The 18,092-nt window shown below is 43.0% G+C and overlaps 1 protein-coding gene across 6 annotated transcripts in view; it reads right to left on the bottom strand.

Moving 5' to 3' along the window:
• LOC133124804 (syntaxin-binding protein 5-like) overlaps nt 1–18,092 on the bottom strand; it is a 188,408-nt gene that overhangs the window by 95,220 nt on the left and 75,096 nt on the right. For all 6 annotated transcript variants that reach the window (XM_061236300.1, XM_061236297.1, XM_061236299.1 and 3 more), the window contains exon 3: nt 14,245–14,326. In XM_061236300.1, the coding sequence (XP_061092284.1) occupies nt 14,245–14,326 (82 nt within the window). The remainder of the gene's footprint in view (nt 1–14,244; nt 14,327–18,092) is intronic.

Consider the following 18,092-nt stretch of genomic DNA (forward strand, 5'->3'; position numbering starts at 1 on the left):
TCCAGGTAGAGAGGTAAATCCAGGGAAATCAGTGGTGTAACAATAAACAGGCAGAGTTTGAAAACCGGTTGGCAGTCCAAGCAAGCAAAAGTACAAACATGAAATCCAAAACACAGAGTCCAAAGCCAGGCAGAGATCAATAAACAGGATATCCATAACAGAATCAGAACAGATAATACACAGGTGAAGGAATGGGGAAGCGGAGGCTACAACCTGGGACCAGGAATATACAGTGACAGGATCAGGTACAGGATAAGATGAACTAGCAAACAAGAACTGAAAAAGTACAGGCTTAAATACAAAACTAACGAGCACATAATGAGTAACAGGTGACAGGGAGTGAATACACAGAAAAAACAAAGGAAACAGGACATGGACGGGACACTACTCTGTAAGCCAGTAATAAGTAACATTTGGTGTCATGCACTGGTCAGCTTGCTGACTTCCCCCTCCCAGAGCATGCATTGTTAGCCCCCACCTTTTGGCACACATGCCTGTGGGGGAGAGCTAGAGAAGGATTCCTGGAGGAGCCTTCCTGGGCCCCCTGGGGAGCCCCCCTTCTCTCACATCCCTTACAGGGTTAGAGCACAGGAATACTGGAGATGGCATAAAGATGTTTCATGATAATCCCAGGTCAGAATATAGTAATGTTTGGTGTTATTCTGATTGGTTCAGTGCGACTGGTGTAATGGTCTAGTTTTTGTAACAGTCTACCTTTGATATCATAACCATCCAGGAGCCAAGGGGAAACTGGGCAAAAGCTGTCTCTGTAGAAGTTATTTGTTCTAGCCCCCTGACCACTGCCTGGTGGGGGTTGGCTGTAAATTACAGATGGGTGACCCATTTTTATGGTCAAGAACTAAGGCCTAGATTTTGGAGATAAGGAGAAGAAACCAAGCAATCTAGGGCTTTGCCTCCTTTCCTTTAATTCACCCAAATCAGGTTTATCCAAAAGGTATATTACCATGAGAGGCACAAATACATATTTACAGCATATAGTTATCATGAAAACTCCCAACTACATCATTCATAGATATGATGGGGCGGCCTGTAGCATAGTGGTTAAAGTAAATGACTGGGACACGCAAAGTCTAATCCCGGTATAGCCACAATAAGGTCCGCACAGCCGTTGGGCCCTTGAGAAAGACCCTTAACCCTGCATTGCTCCAGGGGAGGATTGTCTCCTGCTTAGTTTAATCAACTGTACATCACTCTGGATAAGAGCATCAGCCAAATGCCAATAATGTAATGTAATAGAATGTCTTGTAACCTTTTGGACTGGACTGTTTAGACTACCTTTGGGGAGGTTTGGGCCATCAGCGCCGAAGGAGATAAGGGGAAGATGGACTGTGGCTGTGTTTTAGTTGAGAGGTCACAGGGGTCATGGGAAGAGATGGCGCCTGTAACCCACCACCTTGGGGAAAGGCTCAGGACACTCTCACAATGCCCCCATTTGGGCACTGCTGTTATTACACCGGTGAATGCTCTCCTAGATTAAATATTCAAAACTGCTATTGAGATAGTAAATAGACCCGGTAAAACCTTGAAAACATTGTCCATGTGATCCTTGTATTATTGCATTAAGTCTTATGTAATGGTAACAGGAATTGCATGTAAAATGTATAATCAGGAGGGAAGTTTTATGATAACTGCAACATAAGAAAACATAAGGGTAATCTGTTTGCTACGGATGTGATCCGGTAAAATCAAGGAATCGGATGAGATACATTTCATACCAAATGGAGTTTAATAAACCATAGTTTCAGTAACTCAAGGGAAAACCTGTGTGGTAGTTCTAAGCTGAGAGGCTGTCAAGTTCGGCCCATAAAAGGATTGGTGGTGCATGGCACTTGTAATTTGGTGCGAAGGGAACCCATGGGCATTACGACGCTGGTTCCTGTCAAATTAACTCTAAGGAGCCCATTTAATGCACGCCGACCTGGGCTCGCAACTATCATGGCAGTGTTTTGCATGTATTGTGTTGGCTAGACCCTCAGCCTCTGAGTTCTCTGCCGAACTGAGATTTCAGCAATAGATGCTAATCCCGGGAGCATATATTGAGTAATGGTGGCGCAGGTAAGAGTCGAGTGTAATCACTCCCGAGGTTCGCGTATGTTTCAAACCCATCCATCCATCCATTATCTGAACCCGCTTATCCTGAACAGGGTCGCAGGGGGGCTGGAGCCTATCCCAGCATACATTGGGCGAAAGGCAGGAATACACCCTGGACAGGTCGCCAGTCCATCGCAGGGCACACACACCATTCACTCACACACTCATACCTATGGCAATTTAGACTCTCCAATCAGCCTAACCTGCATGTCTTTGGACTGTGGGAGGAAACCGGAGTACCCGGAGGAAACCCACGCAGACACAGGGAGAACATGCAAACTCCGCACAGAGAGGCCCCAGCCAACGGGGATTCGAACCCAGGACCTCCTTGCTGTGAGGCGGCAGTGCTACCCAGGATGTACTGACCCTACTGTGGAGATTCTTGGTCAGCCCAGACCAGTGAAGAGCAGAAGGCAGAGTGGTACTACTGTCTTTGTAACATGGTTTATTCATTAGCTGATCTAGACTCTCCGCATAGCAGTCATTACTATTTAACCCTACTAATATTCTTCCAGCAACACCAGAAGGACAAGCATGCAAACCCCTTCGGCCCTCGTTAAATTCCGTCATTGGGTTAGCGTGGGGTTTTACAACTCCGGCACAGAAGAGTTACAGTACTGTAAGTCTTATTAATCACATCCTAAATTTTATATAAATGTGGTCTTAGATGTTAGATTTATTTATTTCTGCAATCGTATGTCAGTAGAAAAGACCAGATTTGAGATTTCCAAACATGCATTGGTGGCCACAACAAATATAGATTTTGTTTCTTTAACTGTTCACTGCACTTTATAGTAATTCTTTCTATGTTTGGCACTGTTCGTTTTAGTATTTTTTCTTTTTTTTTATGTGTGCCTAAGACTTTTGCACAGTACTGTATGTGTGAAGGAAATAAATGAGCTAAACCATACCGATTTCCTGGCAGCAAATTGTAAAAATGACCATCTGCTCTTCTACCGTAAGTGGATGAATAATTCTCACAGTCCACCTTAGGTGATGTTTAATGAGTGTTTTCACAAATAGCTACAAATGTGTCACAAGCAAGACTTCCTTGGGCAGAAAAATTATCGTCATCATCGTCATCATACGTTTCCGTCTGATTAGAGTTTAGTTCTATTTCCTGTGCGACCCTAATCTTTTGCAGTTGAGCCTCAATGTTAATCCAGAGCGTGTTATTCCGGGAGTCGTCTCCAGGGTGATTGTCACCCGTGGTGCAGTGGCGTCTGTGTTTACAGACAGGAGCCGGCGTGGCCTCCGTTGTCTCATCTCTCAGACGCGCCGGCGAGCCCACTGAATATGCACTACGCAAGCGAGGGAGAGGATACCCGTAGAAAATGCAAGAAAGGGAGACAGAGAGACAGAGATAATAAGGGAAGGGGGGAAATTAAAGGAAACAAAGAGGAGGTATAGAATGTGACAGATAGAGAGGTTAAGAGATCGAGAGAGAGAGGCGAATGAAGGAAAAAAACGGTCCTGAGCTCCATTACAGTGTAATTAGCTTTAAAAATGGTTCTGAGACAATGCAGTGACACACTCTGGAGGCTGACGGTGGATGTTTATTGCTCAACAACGGAGGTCATATTCTTTCTGTATGGGGCTGAGGGCACAAAGCCTCCTGGTTCTGGGCCTCTCACTCTGGATATGTACTACGGCCCTCCCCTCACACCATCTCCTGACAACCATATCAACATCTCCCTCCATTAACCCCTCCAACAGCATCACATTTTGAAAATGCATGCAGTACATGTGTATCAGACCCCTCGGATCTGAGAACCAACATCATTAAGGGTAACTCCTCAGATTAAAGTTAAGTTAAAAGGCTAAGGGGGTGGCTTTGTGCCAAGACAAGTGAACTTAAATCTCCCCAGGGGGGTGACATCATACGGTATGACATCAGCACTGCAGATTGGAAGAAAATGACCCAGAGGCCAGAGGCAGCATCCTCGTTCAGTCTAACATCATGCTTCCCATTCACTGTCGCTTACACTTTCACTAAACAGCTAGGTTCCACTGCAATCCAGTGTCTATCAGCCAGATTGCCTGAACTGTTACTAATTTTGCACTGAGCTGCAGGATTGAAAAGCCAGCTGGCATTTTGCCTTTTCTCCTAAAATCATGTCAGCTTAATTAAAACACACTGTTTGTGTTGTAATAGCAAGATGGGCTCATTCCTGAGCATAAATGGCATTGCTTGTGTTTCCATAGTGATTAGTTGGTTGTTAGACGGCAGCATTTTTGGCTGTCTCCAAAGGGGACGGTGTTGTGGCTTATTTGGGTTGCATAATATCATCATGGCTTTAGTTTCTCTGCCCTACAGATTATATCACCTTCATGGGGGATTTTAAAATCAGCCTGACAGCGCTACTCTGTTGTCCCATAAGGGGGGCACTGGCCACAGATTTGGCATTTTTTTAGGCAGAACTGGCTGAATTATCATTGATTTCGCACCAACTACTGCGATTAAACATCCAACTGGCATTTTCCCTTTTCTCTTGAAATTGAATAAAATTTTAAAAGATGGACTTGATGATGAATGTGTTTCTTTTGTGATTTATTTGTTGTTGGCGGCCGGTTGCCATTCTGGACTTCCAAAATAAATGGTTTATTTTGTCCATGCACGACTGTGACTTCAGCTTCTTTGGCAGACAAAAAATGCCTCTTTGCCCTGGGAGTTTCAAACGAGTCAACAACCTTGAAAAGGACCAGAGCCCAGGAGAGGGAAGGGGCAGGCTGTGTGGATGCAAGCTACAGTTGGCTCTGAAAACCGGAACTTCCAACCTTGCCTTTTCCCGCCAGATTGTCTGAATTCTCACTGAATTGTGGGTCTAGGAAACAAACCAGTAATTTGAGCCTTTTCAGCTTTTTAAAAATAAAATCATATAATCTCATTACAATCTCATACAATTTCAAGGTAGAAGCCCTTTAGGGTATAGAAACAGTCAGTGTGTATTTAATTGTACACCATCAGTGGACCTGTGTTTATTTTGCGAAGTAACAAATTAGATACTTTAAGTGACTGTGGCAGCTTGCAATCTAGTTCAGACGACATTTTATTGATTGGTGACACTGTTGTCTGGAATGCAAGATAAGGGCTTGTTAACAGGGTAAGAGTGCATACTAAATGCTTGCTGGGTGCAAACGGTCTTGATGTAGCCAGCATGGCAAAACAAGGTTTTAAAGGGATATGGCAAAGTGGAAACTGTAATTACACATGCTGTCGCTAATTACAGAAAAATAAAATATGGAAAAGACATCTCATTTCTTTATGTGTTACAAGTAAAATCCTAACAAGAAGGCAATTATATTTCCCCCTTGCAATATATGAGACAGACTGTAGCTTTTTGTGGTTGATTTTCAGATCACAACACTGGTTTTACTGAAAATTGGATTCTGCTATACTTCCTTGATTTTAATTAGCATATTACTGAGACAACCAAGAGTCAAGACCATTCTTGGTAATTTCCAGAGGGCAAAGAATGATTATTTCCTTTGTTGTTGCTCTTGCTGTGACAGATCATTTCTTTAAGGCTATGTTGTCGATGGAAATTAACAAAATGTAATGGATTATTAAGAAGCACAGCAGCATCCAATTTGCCAAATTTGTAGCAATTAATCGACTAGCTACTGATGAGGTAGTATTGTTTCAATAGCAATGTTGGTGTTATGCTCAATATTGCTGCCCCCAAACAAAATAAAACTGTGACCGTGAAGCCTCAGACACCCTGGAAAAAGAAATTATCCATCTACAGGGACACCATTGTAAAGCAGCCATGACATCCTTACAGATGCCTGCAAATAGACAGATTAATTTCTCCAAGATTAATGACAATAGAAATAATCCCAATATATTTTTTCATCAATTTGAGGAATCCAAAATTGGCTGCAGATTTTAAGTGAGCTCATCGCTTTTTCCCATCTTTTCATACAGAGGATGGAAGAGCATGCTTGTCCTACAGTGGTCCTTGGTCCTGGAATGAGCTGCAGGCTAAACTCAAACTAAAAGGATTTTAAAATAAGAATAATGTATATTCTCGCGGTTAGCTGCAACTGCTTTAAGTAACACTAATGTGTTCATTTCACCGCCATGTGTTTTGTTCTGTCATACTGTGTGTATTGTTATGCACTTGGAATTGTATATACCTACTTACTTAAGGATAGTACTGTATTGTAATGGTCTCATGACTGTGATTTTGTTATGCTGCTATTTGAGCCTGTCTTGGCTAGGTCTCATTTGTAAAAGAGGTTTTAATCTCAATGTGACTTCCTAGTCAAATAAAGGTTATATATACATAGCAGAGTCGATCAGGGAACTCTGCCGCTGCTGACCAATAGTCAGCTTCAGTAATCACATTCCCACATGTTCCATATCAACTAATCACATGAACACAACTAATTTCATCCAATCACATGCAAACTACCTCGGAGCGCCCTTCCTTAAACAGTCAGACCTTCCCTATGCTGCTCATTGCCTGCGCTGCCTCTGCATGCTCGCCTGCTTCACACTCATCCTCCACCGCCCCAGCTAACACCTGCTGTTTGGATGTGCTTCTATGTACAGGGGGGCTTTGATACTCTACTATTTAGTAGGGGAGATGTACTGTTTTGTGCTCCCTGGAGATGGAGTAGTGCACGCAGATGTGAGCATGGTAGTTGCTGAAGCAGATCCATTCAGTGCCAAACCTAAAATCATTCATGACATTAGCTCAGGAGGTAAGAGCAGTCATCTGGCAGTCGGTTCGATCCATCCCTGGGTGTGTCGAAGTGTCCCTGAGTAAGGCACCTAACCCCAAATAGCTCCTGACAAGCTGGTTGGTGCCTTGCATGGCAGGTAATCACTGTTGGTGTGTGTGAGTGTGTGTGTGAATGGGTGATTGTGACACATCAATTGCATAGCGCTTTGGATAAAGGCGATATATAAATGCCAACCATTTACCATTAAATATGTGAGTTGTCCTGACTGATTTTTTTTACTGTCCCATGCATCATCACAGTTTTGGCTTGTCTTCCTTGGCAGAGTGAATACATCACTTGGGGAATTTGGAATCGGCATGGCAACCCTTTCCGGTAGAAGAGGAGAGAAACAGCCACTGTGCTTTTGTGAGGTGCAAGCTGCCAAACAGATGTCACAGATCTGGTTGCAGTGAAACAAAGCTCCTGAGTAAAGGCATGCCGCCCATAGTTGCCCAGCTCAACGTGCCAAGATCCCATCTAAACCAGCCCCATACAACACACCAGGAGAAGCGACATATGGTTGATGTAGGCACTCTGTTGGTTTCTGTCTGTGGGAGGTAGTCCTAGTGCAGCGTGAAGGTTGTTCACCCATTATTGAGCAGCTATGTCGCTTACCGCAGTTCTGCTATAGAACCAGTTTTGTGTCAAAAGTATCAAACAAAACAAATAGTTTGCACATGCACCCCGGTTGGAAAAATGGGGTTTGGTTTAAATAAAAAGTTATTATTTTGGTACAATTATACCATATAGCAACTCTGTTGAAATATGTTGAACTATTCAATGTTAAGTATTCACGATTATTTTAAATGTATATTATTATAAATGTTTTATTTTACTTACCTGTTGCAAATGCATGGGCAATCAGCAGTAAGGGTGAAGGGTCAGTGGGGGGAAACAGGAAGTGATCGGAAAAATCGAGAGAGATATGCGGTGGAGATTAGTTAGACAGGTTAGTTTGCAGTTTGTAAAGAAAGATAAAAAGTAGGAACAGATATATAGTTTAAGTGGTCAATGATATATTAATCGAACGTGTAAACTAGAATTAGTGAGACTGTGTTTGAAAAGGTAAACTTCGGCAAGAATTTACTGTTAGTCAGTTTCAGTTATTACAGGGACTACGTGAACCACGTTAGCTAAAGCATCAACTATATGGCGTTACATCCCGGTGAAGAAGATTCTGCACATCACACAGACATCCTAGATAGCGGTTTAAGCTACCGTTAATGATGAAAGTTCCTCTGGGCACGTTGGATTTTCCTGTTGAAATAGGCTGCAAGCAACAAATCGTCTCCTCCCGTCTCTTATCCTTTCGTGCACAGCACACTAACGCACACCGCCATTTTCTCCTGAACTGCGTGAGTGGTTTTTCCATTGGCTGAGAAGAGGGAAGTGGGCATTTTTTGAACGTTTTACAATCAGGCCTGCAACAAAGGGTTTTGAGTACTTTTTATTTTGTTTTAAATGTGCCAGCTTTAAGTAAATGGTAATGTTGAACGCCTATACATGTGAATGAACACAATGCTGATTGGATTTAGTATTCTACTAAAAGTGTATCTTATTTGAAGGTGAGTCAAACTTTTATTGCACTACAACATTCAAGTGTACTAATTACTAATAAGTGAATTGTGATACCTAATAAATATGTGACCTTTCCTTTTATTTTGTTTGAACAATAAGTAAATATTTCAATTGCTTATCTCATGGTTTTTGTCTAATTACAAGCTTTTATTGGGTAAATGAGTAATCAGGCTTAACAGTTGATCAGTTCTTTGAAATAAGTCCATTTGGGGCACTCAAGTTAAACAAAAGTACAGTACATTATAGTTAAATGAACCTAGGGCCTTGCCCTCTACCGCAATGGGGATTAAAGGGGCTACACACAGGCCAGTAGAAAACAATTACTTTTTAAATTTCACTTTTTCCCAAGGTCTTCGTGAAATAAGTATTTCTATTTGCAATATCTATTTCTTTGCTCTCAGTCAGTAAGGTTTTGCTTGATACTTTTGACACAAATCTAGGTTTAGGTAATTCTGACACAAATTTGATTCCGTGGTACGCAACGTAGCTGCTACATAATGGGTAAATTACCTCCAGGCTATGTCACATCTACCTCCCAGAGACAGTCGCGCCTGTTTCGGTCTATACAGCTGTGCTATCAGTGATCTTTCTCCTCTTGAATTCTCCCAGTTTTTTTTGCGGTGGGAAACGACCTGTATATCATAAGGAGCCACAAGGAGTCCTTGTATAGAAAAATAAGCTCTGGCAGTTACCCTGGCTGTCACAATATGTCTGCATTAAATATACCACATATCACACCCAACAGCATCATCTGTGGCACAGTCATTGCCAGCACCTCTCATGACAAGCGTGCTATCGAACACCTATTATATATAATTAGTTACCATAGTTTAGGAGGGGGCTCGATTGGATTATATCCACTAAAACCATGCATTCTGTACCTTCATTACGTTCTATATATGTGTGGCCCTTTTCCTCCTCTTGAGGGCCTATCAAAGGCAGCCTGTGAGCTCTCTCGCTCTGCCGACATGTCCTGTCAGCTTCCATTACAGCAGGCATGACTCAGCCTGGTTCAGCTGACTGGTTGACAGGGTTGTGGACCCTTTTCTGGAAAAATGTCACATGGTACTTTGCTGTCAAAACTCAAACCACAAAAATCAAACCTATCATATCTGTGCCTGTGGGCCTCAGGTTCCCGGTTCACTTCTTTTATGTTCTTTGTTTCTATGGTTTTTTGATCACTGCTGAGTTGATGGCTTCTGCATCCGCTGATATTTATATCATCTGAATGGAGTCCATCGCCAGTATGTAAGCCTGCTCTGCAAATTCATGCACATGCTATGAAGATCGGTAAGCTCCCGTAGCATCTGATGTGAATCTGAAATAAACACTGCAGTACAAATTTCTCTCTACAGTGTAAAGGCAGCCAGACCTCTGGCCTATTATAAGAACAAGTTTGTCTTCCAGTGCTGTGACTTTGATATACTCCTCTGCAGAAAATAATTCCGAAGCCAAATGTGTGGTGAAGTTTGGCCGAGAGGATTTTACTCCTTTCATAATGCCGGCTGTCTGCATTTCTCAGGGAAATGCACACTATTGAAAGTGAACATGAAAGTGTTGAGGAGGAATCGACCGAGAAGGACCCCGCTGAACCGAGCTCATTCGCCAACCGCACCGTTAAGTTCCACCGTAGCGCTCCGCTGGGCCCGTAACACGGCCAAGGATAAACACCCACAGGCTCGGTCTGGAAGGCAACCAGCTCATCCCATTCCAATAAAAGTTTACGGCCAAATTTTCATTACGCTGCCGCCCGCTGGTACACCGCAGCCCGTAAACATCACACAGTAAGGACAGAGGACACTGGACACAACAGCTCAGCTCTCGGGTCATACGTGCTCACCGCTCAGTAATCCAGCAGGTTGTTAAGCACTTTCACATCATCTGTAACTCTGCTTTTTCACATGAACGCCATTGTATGTTTCACAGAAATGTACTAGTTTCTGCATGTTAGGTGTGTTCATATTATTGTAGACCAACTATACACTTTTTGTTTTATTTTGTTCAGTACAAGTGTGCGTGCCTGGATGTTTAATTGTGTCTGTACGTGCAGGAGTACAGTATGCATATGTGCTGGATATAAAAGCAGATGTACACAATGCACAAAGGTTGCAGTGTGTGTGTGTGTGTGTGTGTGTGTGTGTGTGTACACGAATGTGCATGCCTGTGATTACACCCATCAGGGTCCACATAACCTCTGTCCTGCATATGCTCAAGTTCAGTCCACATTACTGGGGCTCCACAGGGATAGTTAATGAGATTGCCATTCAGCAGCCCTGGAGACGGCATGACTGTGCTGGCCCTGCTGCACAGGCTAGAGGCCCAGAGTCCCCTGCTATCGTAAAGCACAGACAGATGCAGTCGCTCTGCACTACAAAGGAGGTGCATGTGTGCCTTTCTGGGCAGCCAGCTGTTGTACACTACGTGAGCTGGTAGCAAACTGGTTCTGACCCAATCAAAAAGGACGTTGTTACAGGACGGCACAGCAGGCCTCAGCACCTCAAAAGGCCCCGTCAAACTGTGCAGACTGCAGTCTGCTTCAAGACTGCAAGAAAACAGAGGCAATCATACCCATTTGGTCAAAATTGGAAAACAGTTCAGGGCTAGAATTTTGTGAAGGAGAAGCCTCTGCATCCTGAAATTTGTAGCACTTTCACGTGTTCTCTCTCTCGCCCTCTCTCTCCAACACACACAAAGGACATATACGAACAGGCACAAAAACGACATTGATTTTCACATTGCGCGTACGTCGTTCTATCGACGTTAGCATTGAATTCTAAGAGAAGTGACTTTCCTCTCCCTTTCCCCTTGGTCATCGACATACCCCCTCCGTTATTCCCTTCTCCCTGCAGGGGCAAACACACAGTCGCTAGCGTGCGCTGCAATTAGCATCCCCTTAATTGGCCCCTTCCTTCCTGTCAAGGTTATTAGGGGAGTGTTGGCTCTGGTGTCTGAGGGGGGCCCGCAGAGCTGCAGCTGCTCTCGTCTGTGAGACGTGCGACAGTGATTGACAGCGTCAGGACGGCTGATTACGGAGTCCAAGCAGAGGCCGGGACACGCTGTTCCAGCCCCAGCTCTCTCAGCTTCCTTTGTGTTTCACTATTTTTTTGGCAAGTCTTTCTATTCATGTTATATTTTAGAAATACTGTATAGAACCATCATAAGCACTGCATTACATAGCATAATGCTCGTGTTGCCATTGGGTAACAATTAACATTGCCTTCTTTGAAATAGCGGTTTAAATCCACTCAAATAAGGTGTAACAGCACATGAGCGAGTGTTGCGGTTTGAAACGATCAGAACCAGTTGGATACCATCAACAGATCACTGGAGGTCTTCTGTAAACGGGGGATTACAGGTTAGCATCACTCCTCTCTACTCTTCCCCTACTGCCCACAACCTTTTGCCCACTTCTCTTTTCAAGGGCGGCGGCACACTGTGTCGGTACTCATTGACTGACCAATTAGCTGCTCAGCTCCATCTCCCGTCTACCCCATTGCAAGCTCCCCTAGTGGCCAATTCTCTAACCGACATGGAACTAGCCCACATCACTCATGGCATATATCCAGTGAACCACAACCTTAAGTGTTGTGTTTCATGTGATGGATTCACCCCGTCACCCTTGACTGATTAGGCATAATCCCCACATCAGCCAGGCTAGTAATACATTTTTGGGCTGGAGCCCATTCTGCCTGAACCACTTTCTCTGTGAGCCCCAGACTCCTTGATCCAGCTGCTATACTAGACTACTAGATATACTAGACTAGACTGCCATTCCACCAAAATACCTGGAGACAGATGCCTCTGGTGTTGGAGGTAGTACTGTCCTGTCCCAATGCTCGCCAGAGGATGGTAAGCTGCACCCTTCTGTCTTCTACTCCCACAGACTCACTCCCACTGAGCGCAACTACGTGATTGGCTCTGTGATTTATTTATTCAGTGATAGATTTAGAGTTACTCGCTGTCAAGCTTCCTCTGGACAAGTCAAGGCACTGACTCGAAAGCCCCAGCCCCACCCCCTTTCTGGTATGGATTGATCACAAAAAACTTGAGTATATCCATTCTGCCAAGTGCATCAATTCTCGCCAAGCCTATTGGTCCATGTGTTTTGACCATTTCAACATCACCCTATTGCCCTGGTTCTAAGAACGGCAAATCATACATGTCCCCTCAGCTCAGGTGTTTGTTCAACGCTGTCACAGGACTTGGGAGATGCACCCGGACTGCCCTGCTTCGCTCCTCAGTTAGGAACAAGCGACAAGGCTAAGGCTCCTGGCTACTGGAAAGGTCAGCATGTGTGGCTTTCCTCCCACTATCTCCCACTCAAGGTGGACTCTTGCAAGTTGAACTGAATTGAACATAAAAGTCAGTGCCAGGGCTCTTCTGTATTGTAATTTGAAAATTTTATTTATTTATTTATTTTATTTATTTATGCTTGATTGCGATTTTTGTGGTTTTTAACAGCTTCCAATTAGAGAAATGTGATGTATGCTTTCATGAATATCAGTGGCGTGCCCATCCCACAATGCCAGTCCCAACCTCCACCAGTGAGGGATTCCCCTCTTCAAAAATCGCAATTTAACCACTGGGTAAATGTTACCACTTATTTTTCTCATATCACCAGTATGATTGAAACATAGCAAAATGAAAGTTCATGCCATACTAATCCATTTTTGCTTTCAGAGAAAGCATGCCTACAGCGATTAATGTGGCATTTAAGGAGCTTCATTTTTAACAAGGTTTAATTCCTTATCAGGGAATTACACCTGTTTATCTGAAAAAGGTACCCGCAGCAATGTTTTCTTTGGTTGCTTTATCCATTAAAGTACATTTTGTATTGTTAATTACATGCGCAATCTGTAAAGTAATCTAGTCTGAATAAATTCTCTACTCACCAAACTTTGTTGTCTTTGTTTTGAAACTGTTGTTTTTCAGACTCAGAATGCTCTCAGCCATTGGCTTCAGCCTACATATACAGATATTCCACTCGGCTCCATCCAGACCCCCCCCCCATTTCAGGAAATGCTTCCACTACTTGTGGCGTAGAGACACTGGGCTCTTTCCAATCGCTCATTTTTACCTCCTGCTACCACTTCTGTTCCTCACCTCCATTCCTCACTTCTAGCTCCACCCATCAGATGCTCTTCAAGTATGAGTTTGAAGCCATTTACAGTTACAGACATGGCAGATGGGGAGAGGTGATTCCACAAGTCGATTGCGTCACGTGTTCTAAAATAATGGTTGTTCAAAGTCTGCGCTCATGTTTCCTGGCTCAATACTCCTTCCAGAGTCTCCTAGCTTCTTGCTACTAGCTCTTCCATAGGGCCTTCGATTTCAATTGTCTCCTCTGACCTCGACTGACCCGGAAATCAATCAAGGTCAGAGGAGACAATGACAGATAAAATCAGCTCATTGAAATGAGCACTCAGTGTATGTGCATGACACACATTCTTACAATGATCCCCCACCCCAGTTCTGCCTCTTTTACTGGTGCCATAGTAATTAGCGGTTGTGGAATAGTTTCCCCCTCATTGCTTGAGAAGGAAAGTCATGAGAGAAATCTCCTGCCCTTTTTCAAAATAGAAGTTCATCCCAACTCAGCAGGCCTAACTGCTGCAAATGCTGAGGTATCCCCTCTGTCTATGAATGCAGATGAGGGAGGTTTGGGTGAGAGTGCAAACAGTATTTCATAACCAATTTCATATTAAACTGCATAACTTGAGTCCTTGGGGGCACAGGCATACCCTGTGTACCACAGTACCGTTTCAGACGAGCATCCCAGAATGCTCATATTCAGAACAGTGTGAGGAAGGATGTCAAACTCACCTCGTTGATGAGGAACTGGAGCTGCAGAACGGCCGCTCCGCTATCGTGCTGGCAGTAGCAGTCCACACCAGGACGTCCCAGTCTGATGACATCATCAGGTCAAGGAAGCTGACTGACAGTAGCGCTGAATTAAAAACCACATACTAGTATACTGCGCATGCAGAATCTCAGGCTGATTTTAATGAGAAAGTAGTATGAGTAGTATGCTAGTGACCAGTTAAATGACAATATCATTTAACAGCCAGAAGGTACTTCATTAGGCAAGTACTCTCTCAGACCAACTCTGGTGATGTGTGGTGAATGGTACTACAGAAACAGAACTGAAAATGTCTTTCATTATACAATAATAATGAAAAAGAAAAGGAGAAACATGCAGTTCTACCTGCTCCCAGCTTAGTTCTGTCGCTTCTGTCAGTGTCTACATGATGTGGATAACCTTCCATTGTAACCACTCAGCACAGTTGCACCCTTCCAAACAGTAAATGAGTCGTGTAATTGGAGAATTGAGTATGAGAATTTATATCTGAAATAAGACCTACAGGCGTGGGGCGAGCAATCGAGCGGTCAGGGTACTAATCTGCGTCTTAGCAAGACTGCGTTCGGCAAGCCAGAAGAATTAATTTTGCTTCCTCTCTTCTTATATGCAGGGCCACGCGGAGTTACTCCTATCTTTGCTGAGAGGGGCTCAAAGAATTTAAATAAAATGAAGAGATATTGCTGTACAAACCACCATTTTAGCATGTGATATACAATATACAGTTTCAAACATAATCTTTAAAAGCAACAGACAGTACCTGCAGTACATGATTAATGTTCACATGGTTTGACGCATTGAGATTTACATACAAGTTTAATGAATGTACCTTCATCAGCTAATGTGATGCAATAAAAAAATTCCTACATTGTAATAAAACTATATTTTTGAATTGTAAATGGGCAACTACACAATATACAGTATATATATTATATTATCCCCCATTCAATAACCCCCCCCCCCCAACCAAAACACACTGTGTTTGACTCTGTGTCTAAGAGATAACACCATAAGCTCCCAGGCTTTATCATTAAAGGAATACATTACAATAAAATGTTGTTTTGACATACACTAAGCAAGACTTGGAGCGACTGCCCAGATAAATCTACCGTGCAAGTTTCTTTCATGTCATATTAGGCCGACAGGGCTCCACTGAACAGGACCACACTGAACTGGACTCCACTGCACAAGACCACACTGGACAGGACCACACTGCACAAGACCACACTGAACAGGACCAAACTGCACAAGCCAACACTGAACAGGACCACACTGCACAAGACCACACTGCATAAGACCCCACTGAACAAGACCACACTGCACAAGGCCACACTGAACAGGACCCCAATTCACAAGACCACACTGAACAGGACTCCACTGCACAAGACCACAGTGAGACAGGACCACACAACTGGACAACATTGAAAAGGACCACAGTGAACAGAACCAAATTGCACAAGACCACTCTAAACCCAACGCCACCCACCTGCTCAACCTGCACATGCACGTACTTCCACCCGCTCACCCTTTCCCTCCCTTTCCATCCAAAGTTGTCATTGAAATGCAAGAGAAAGATGAGCATTCCTTTCTGTATAAGCACTGTGTACAAGAATAAGGCACCCAGAGAAATAATGAAAGCAGCCTAACAGTGCTATTGACTGCGGCTAATCAGTCAACCTAACCACGAGCATAGGTAAAGACTCTTGTCTTAGACAAAAACTTTAGGAGAGAAGGAAAGTGCACCGCTGGCAGCAAGTTAACAGTGTCACCTTGGCAATAATATATATTTATTTTATTTGTATTTATGTATATATGCATTTATTCATTTTTTGTGCTGCCAGTATATTATGACAATGCAGTTATTGTGAATACTATTGGTTAGATAAATGTATACAATATTGAACACAGAAATGCTTGGGGAATATATTGGGGAAAGAGAGATAAAAATAAAAATTCTTCATTGGAAATTCATACCGAGGAGGCGGGGAAGGGATTTTAGGATTATATTTTCAGTCAGTAGAACTGGCAAACACATTTGTTTGAGTTCAGCTCCCCCTATCCTCACTCTGGCAAAGCCTAGTCACTTCACAGTGGAATATTCTATGGGATCCCAACTTCAAATATTTGAACAATCAACTTTATTTTACTCATGCTTCTTCAGGTCAGAATAATTCATAATAAGGATTTGTTAATAGATTTACAGAAAGGCTGTCCTATGTGCATGTTATTTATTATGGCCTCCTGTTGAAAATATGTAGCAGCAAATCCAAATGTACAGTAATGAATAAGAATAAGGTGATATTAAGTGTTACCTATAATCCCATGGGTAAAAACTTCCTCTCTGTCCTCAACGTTCATAGCAATACTAATAACAATGCAGATATGTTTTCAGCTCCAGATTACATCCCTGTCTAGTCACCATGACAGCCGTGAAATTACCAGTCTGTCCACCATGCCTGAATAAGGAAAGGGGACCACAAAGTAAGGGGAAATATCCTCAATATTCTGCCGAAGGAAAGTAAACCTTCTCAAAGTGTAAAGCTGTTCTGCTCATGTAAGCAAGGACTTACATGGCCAGGGTAGTGAGACAGTGGCAGCTGCTCTGTCAGTGTCAGTCCCCTACTAAAGCTGCAGCAGACTTTGTATCAGGCCTGATAAGCAAAACCTGAGATGAATGTTAAGTAGCCTTAGCGTTGTTCGAGGCCATGGAAAAATCACTTTCCATGTAACAGAAGCCTTGAAGCAAGTATACCACTGCCTGTGGTCATGAAAGCTACCAAGCCTTTACAAAAACCGAAAAGACTCTGGTCAACCATGTTGAGCTGGGAGCTGGTCTGAGTTCCAGCAACAACAAAAAATGAACACAATCGATTGAAGTATTTGACTTGAAACAGGAATAAAATGCTTGACATTACTCCTGCTCCTTTTTCAAGGACAGAAACAAAAGAATAAAAATGAATAAAAATACCCCAAGTAGTTACCCCATGAAAATCTTTCACTAAGGTACTGTAACGAAAATGACAAAAATCACAAAGCAAGGTCACAATTATGAATTGACTATTAGTTATTAATTAACTAATTGTCAAATCTAATTGTAACCTTTCTGATTCACAGCTTACAGTAACCTCATGCTGTAGTTCCTATAGTACCTGTAGTGTAGGTCTCCTAAGGGATTTTAGCCCATTCCTCCATGGCAAATTTCATATAGCCGTCCTGCTTAAGGTGGGCATCCAGTATCAGCTTTCTGAGGTCCAAACTTAGTTCTTTGGCATGGTGAAATTACTGCTACAAGGAATGAACAGTAAGAGCAATGCCTCTCAATCTAGGCTTCAAGTGCCATCAACCCTGCTAAAGTGAGTTTAATTATTAATAATAATTGACTTGCTTTTAATAAGCATTTTGTTTGATTTGCTGACTAGGAGCTGATTGAGCAAATAAAATCAATGGGTTCAGGTGTGGTTTGAAAGCTAAGAACTTCATTTTGAAACCATTTTTCTTGAAGAATTAAAATGGGGAGGGGGAAGGGGGTAATAGTTTTGACAGCCCCAACTATCAATAAATGTCTTAGAAACATATAGTTGTAGTCTTGTATTCTAATCACACCTGTGTGACCATATACATCAGGGACCACTCTAGCGCTGTAACGCTAGTTACAAGGGTTAACTCTATCACACTCTGTACTCTATCTATGGTAAACAGAGGCCTGGAGAGTCAGTGGCTCTGTTCTGGCTGAGGGGAGGGAGAAAAGGTGTGCGAGCCGATATGCCGACAATCACTCACACAAGCACGCTATCCACTTCTCTTTTCTCTCTTC

The sequence above is a fragment of the Conger conger genome, chromosome 3 (genome assembly GCF_963514075.1).
Source record: "Conger conger chromosome 3, fConCon1.1, whole genome shotgun sequence".
Taxonomy (NCBI): domain Eukaryota; kingdom Metazoa; phylum Chordata; class Actinopteri; order Anguilliformes; family Congridae; genus Conger; species Conger conger.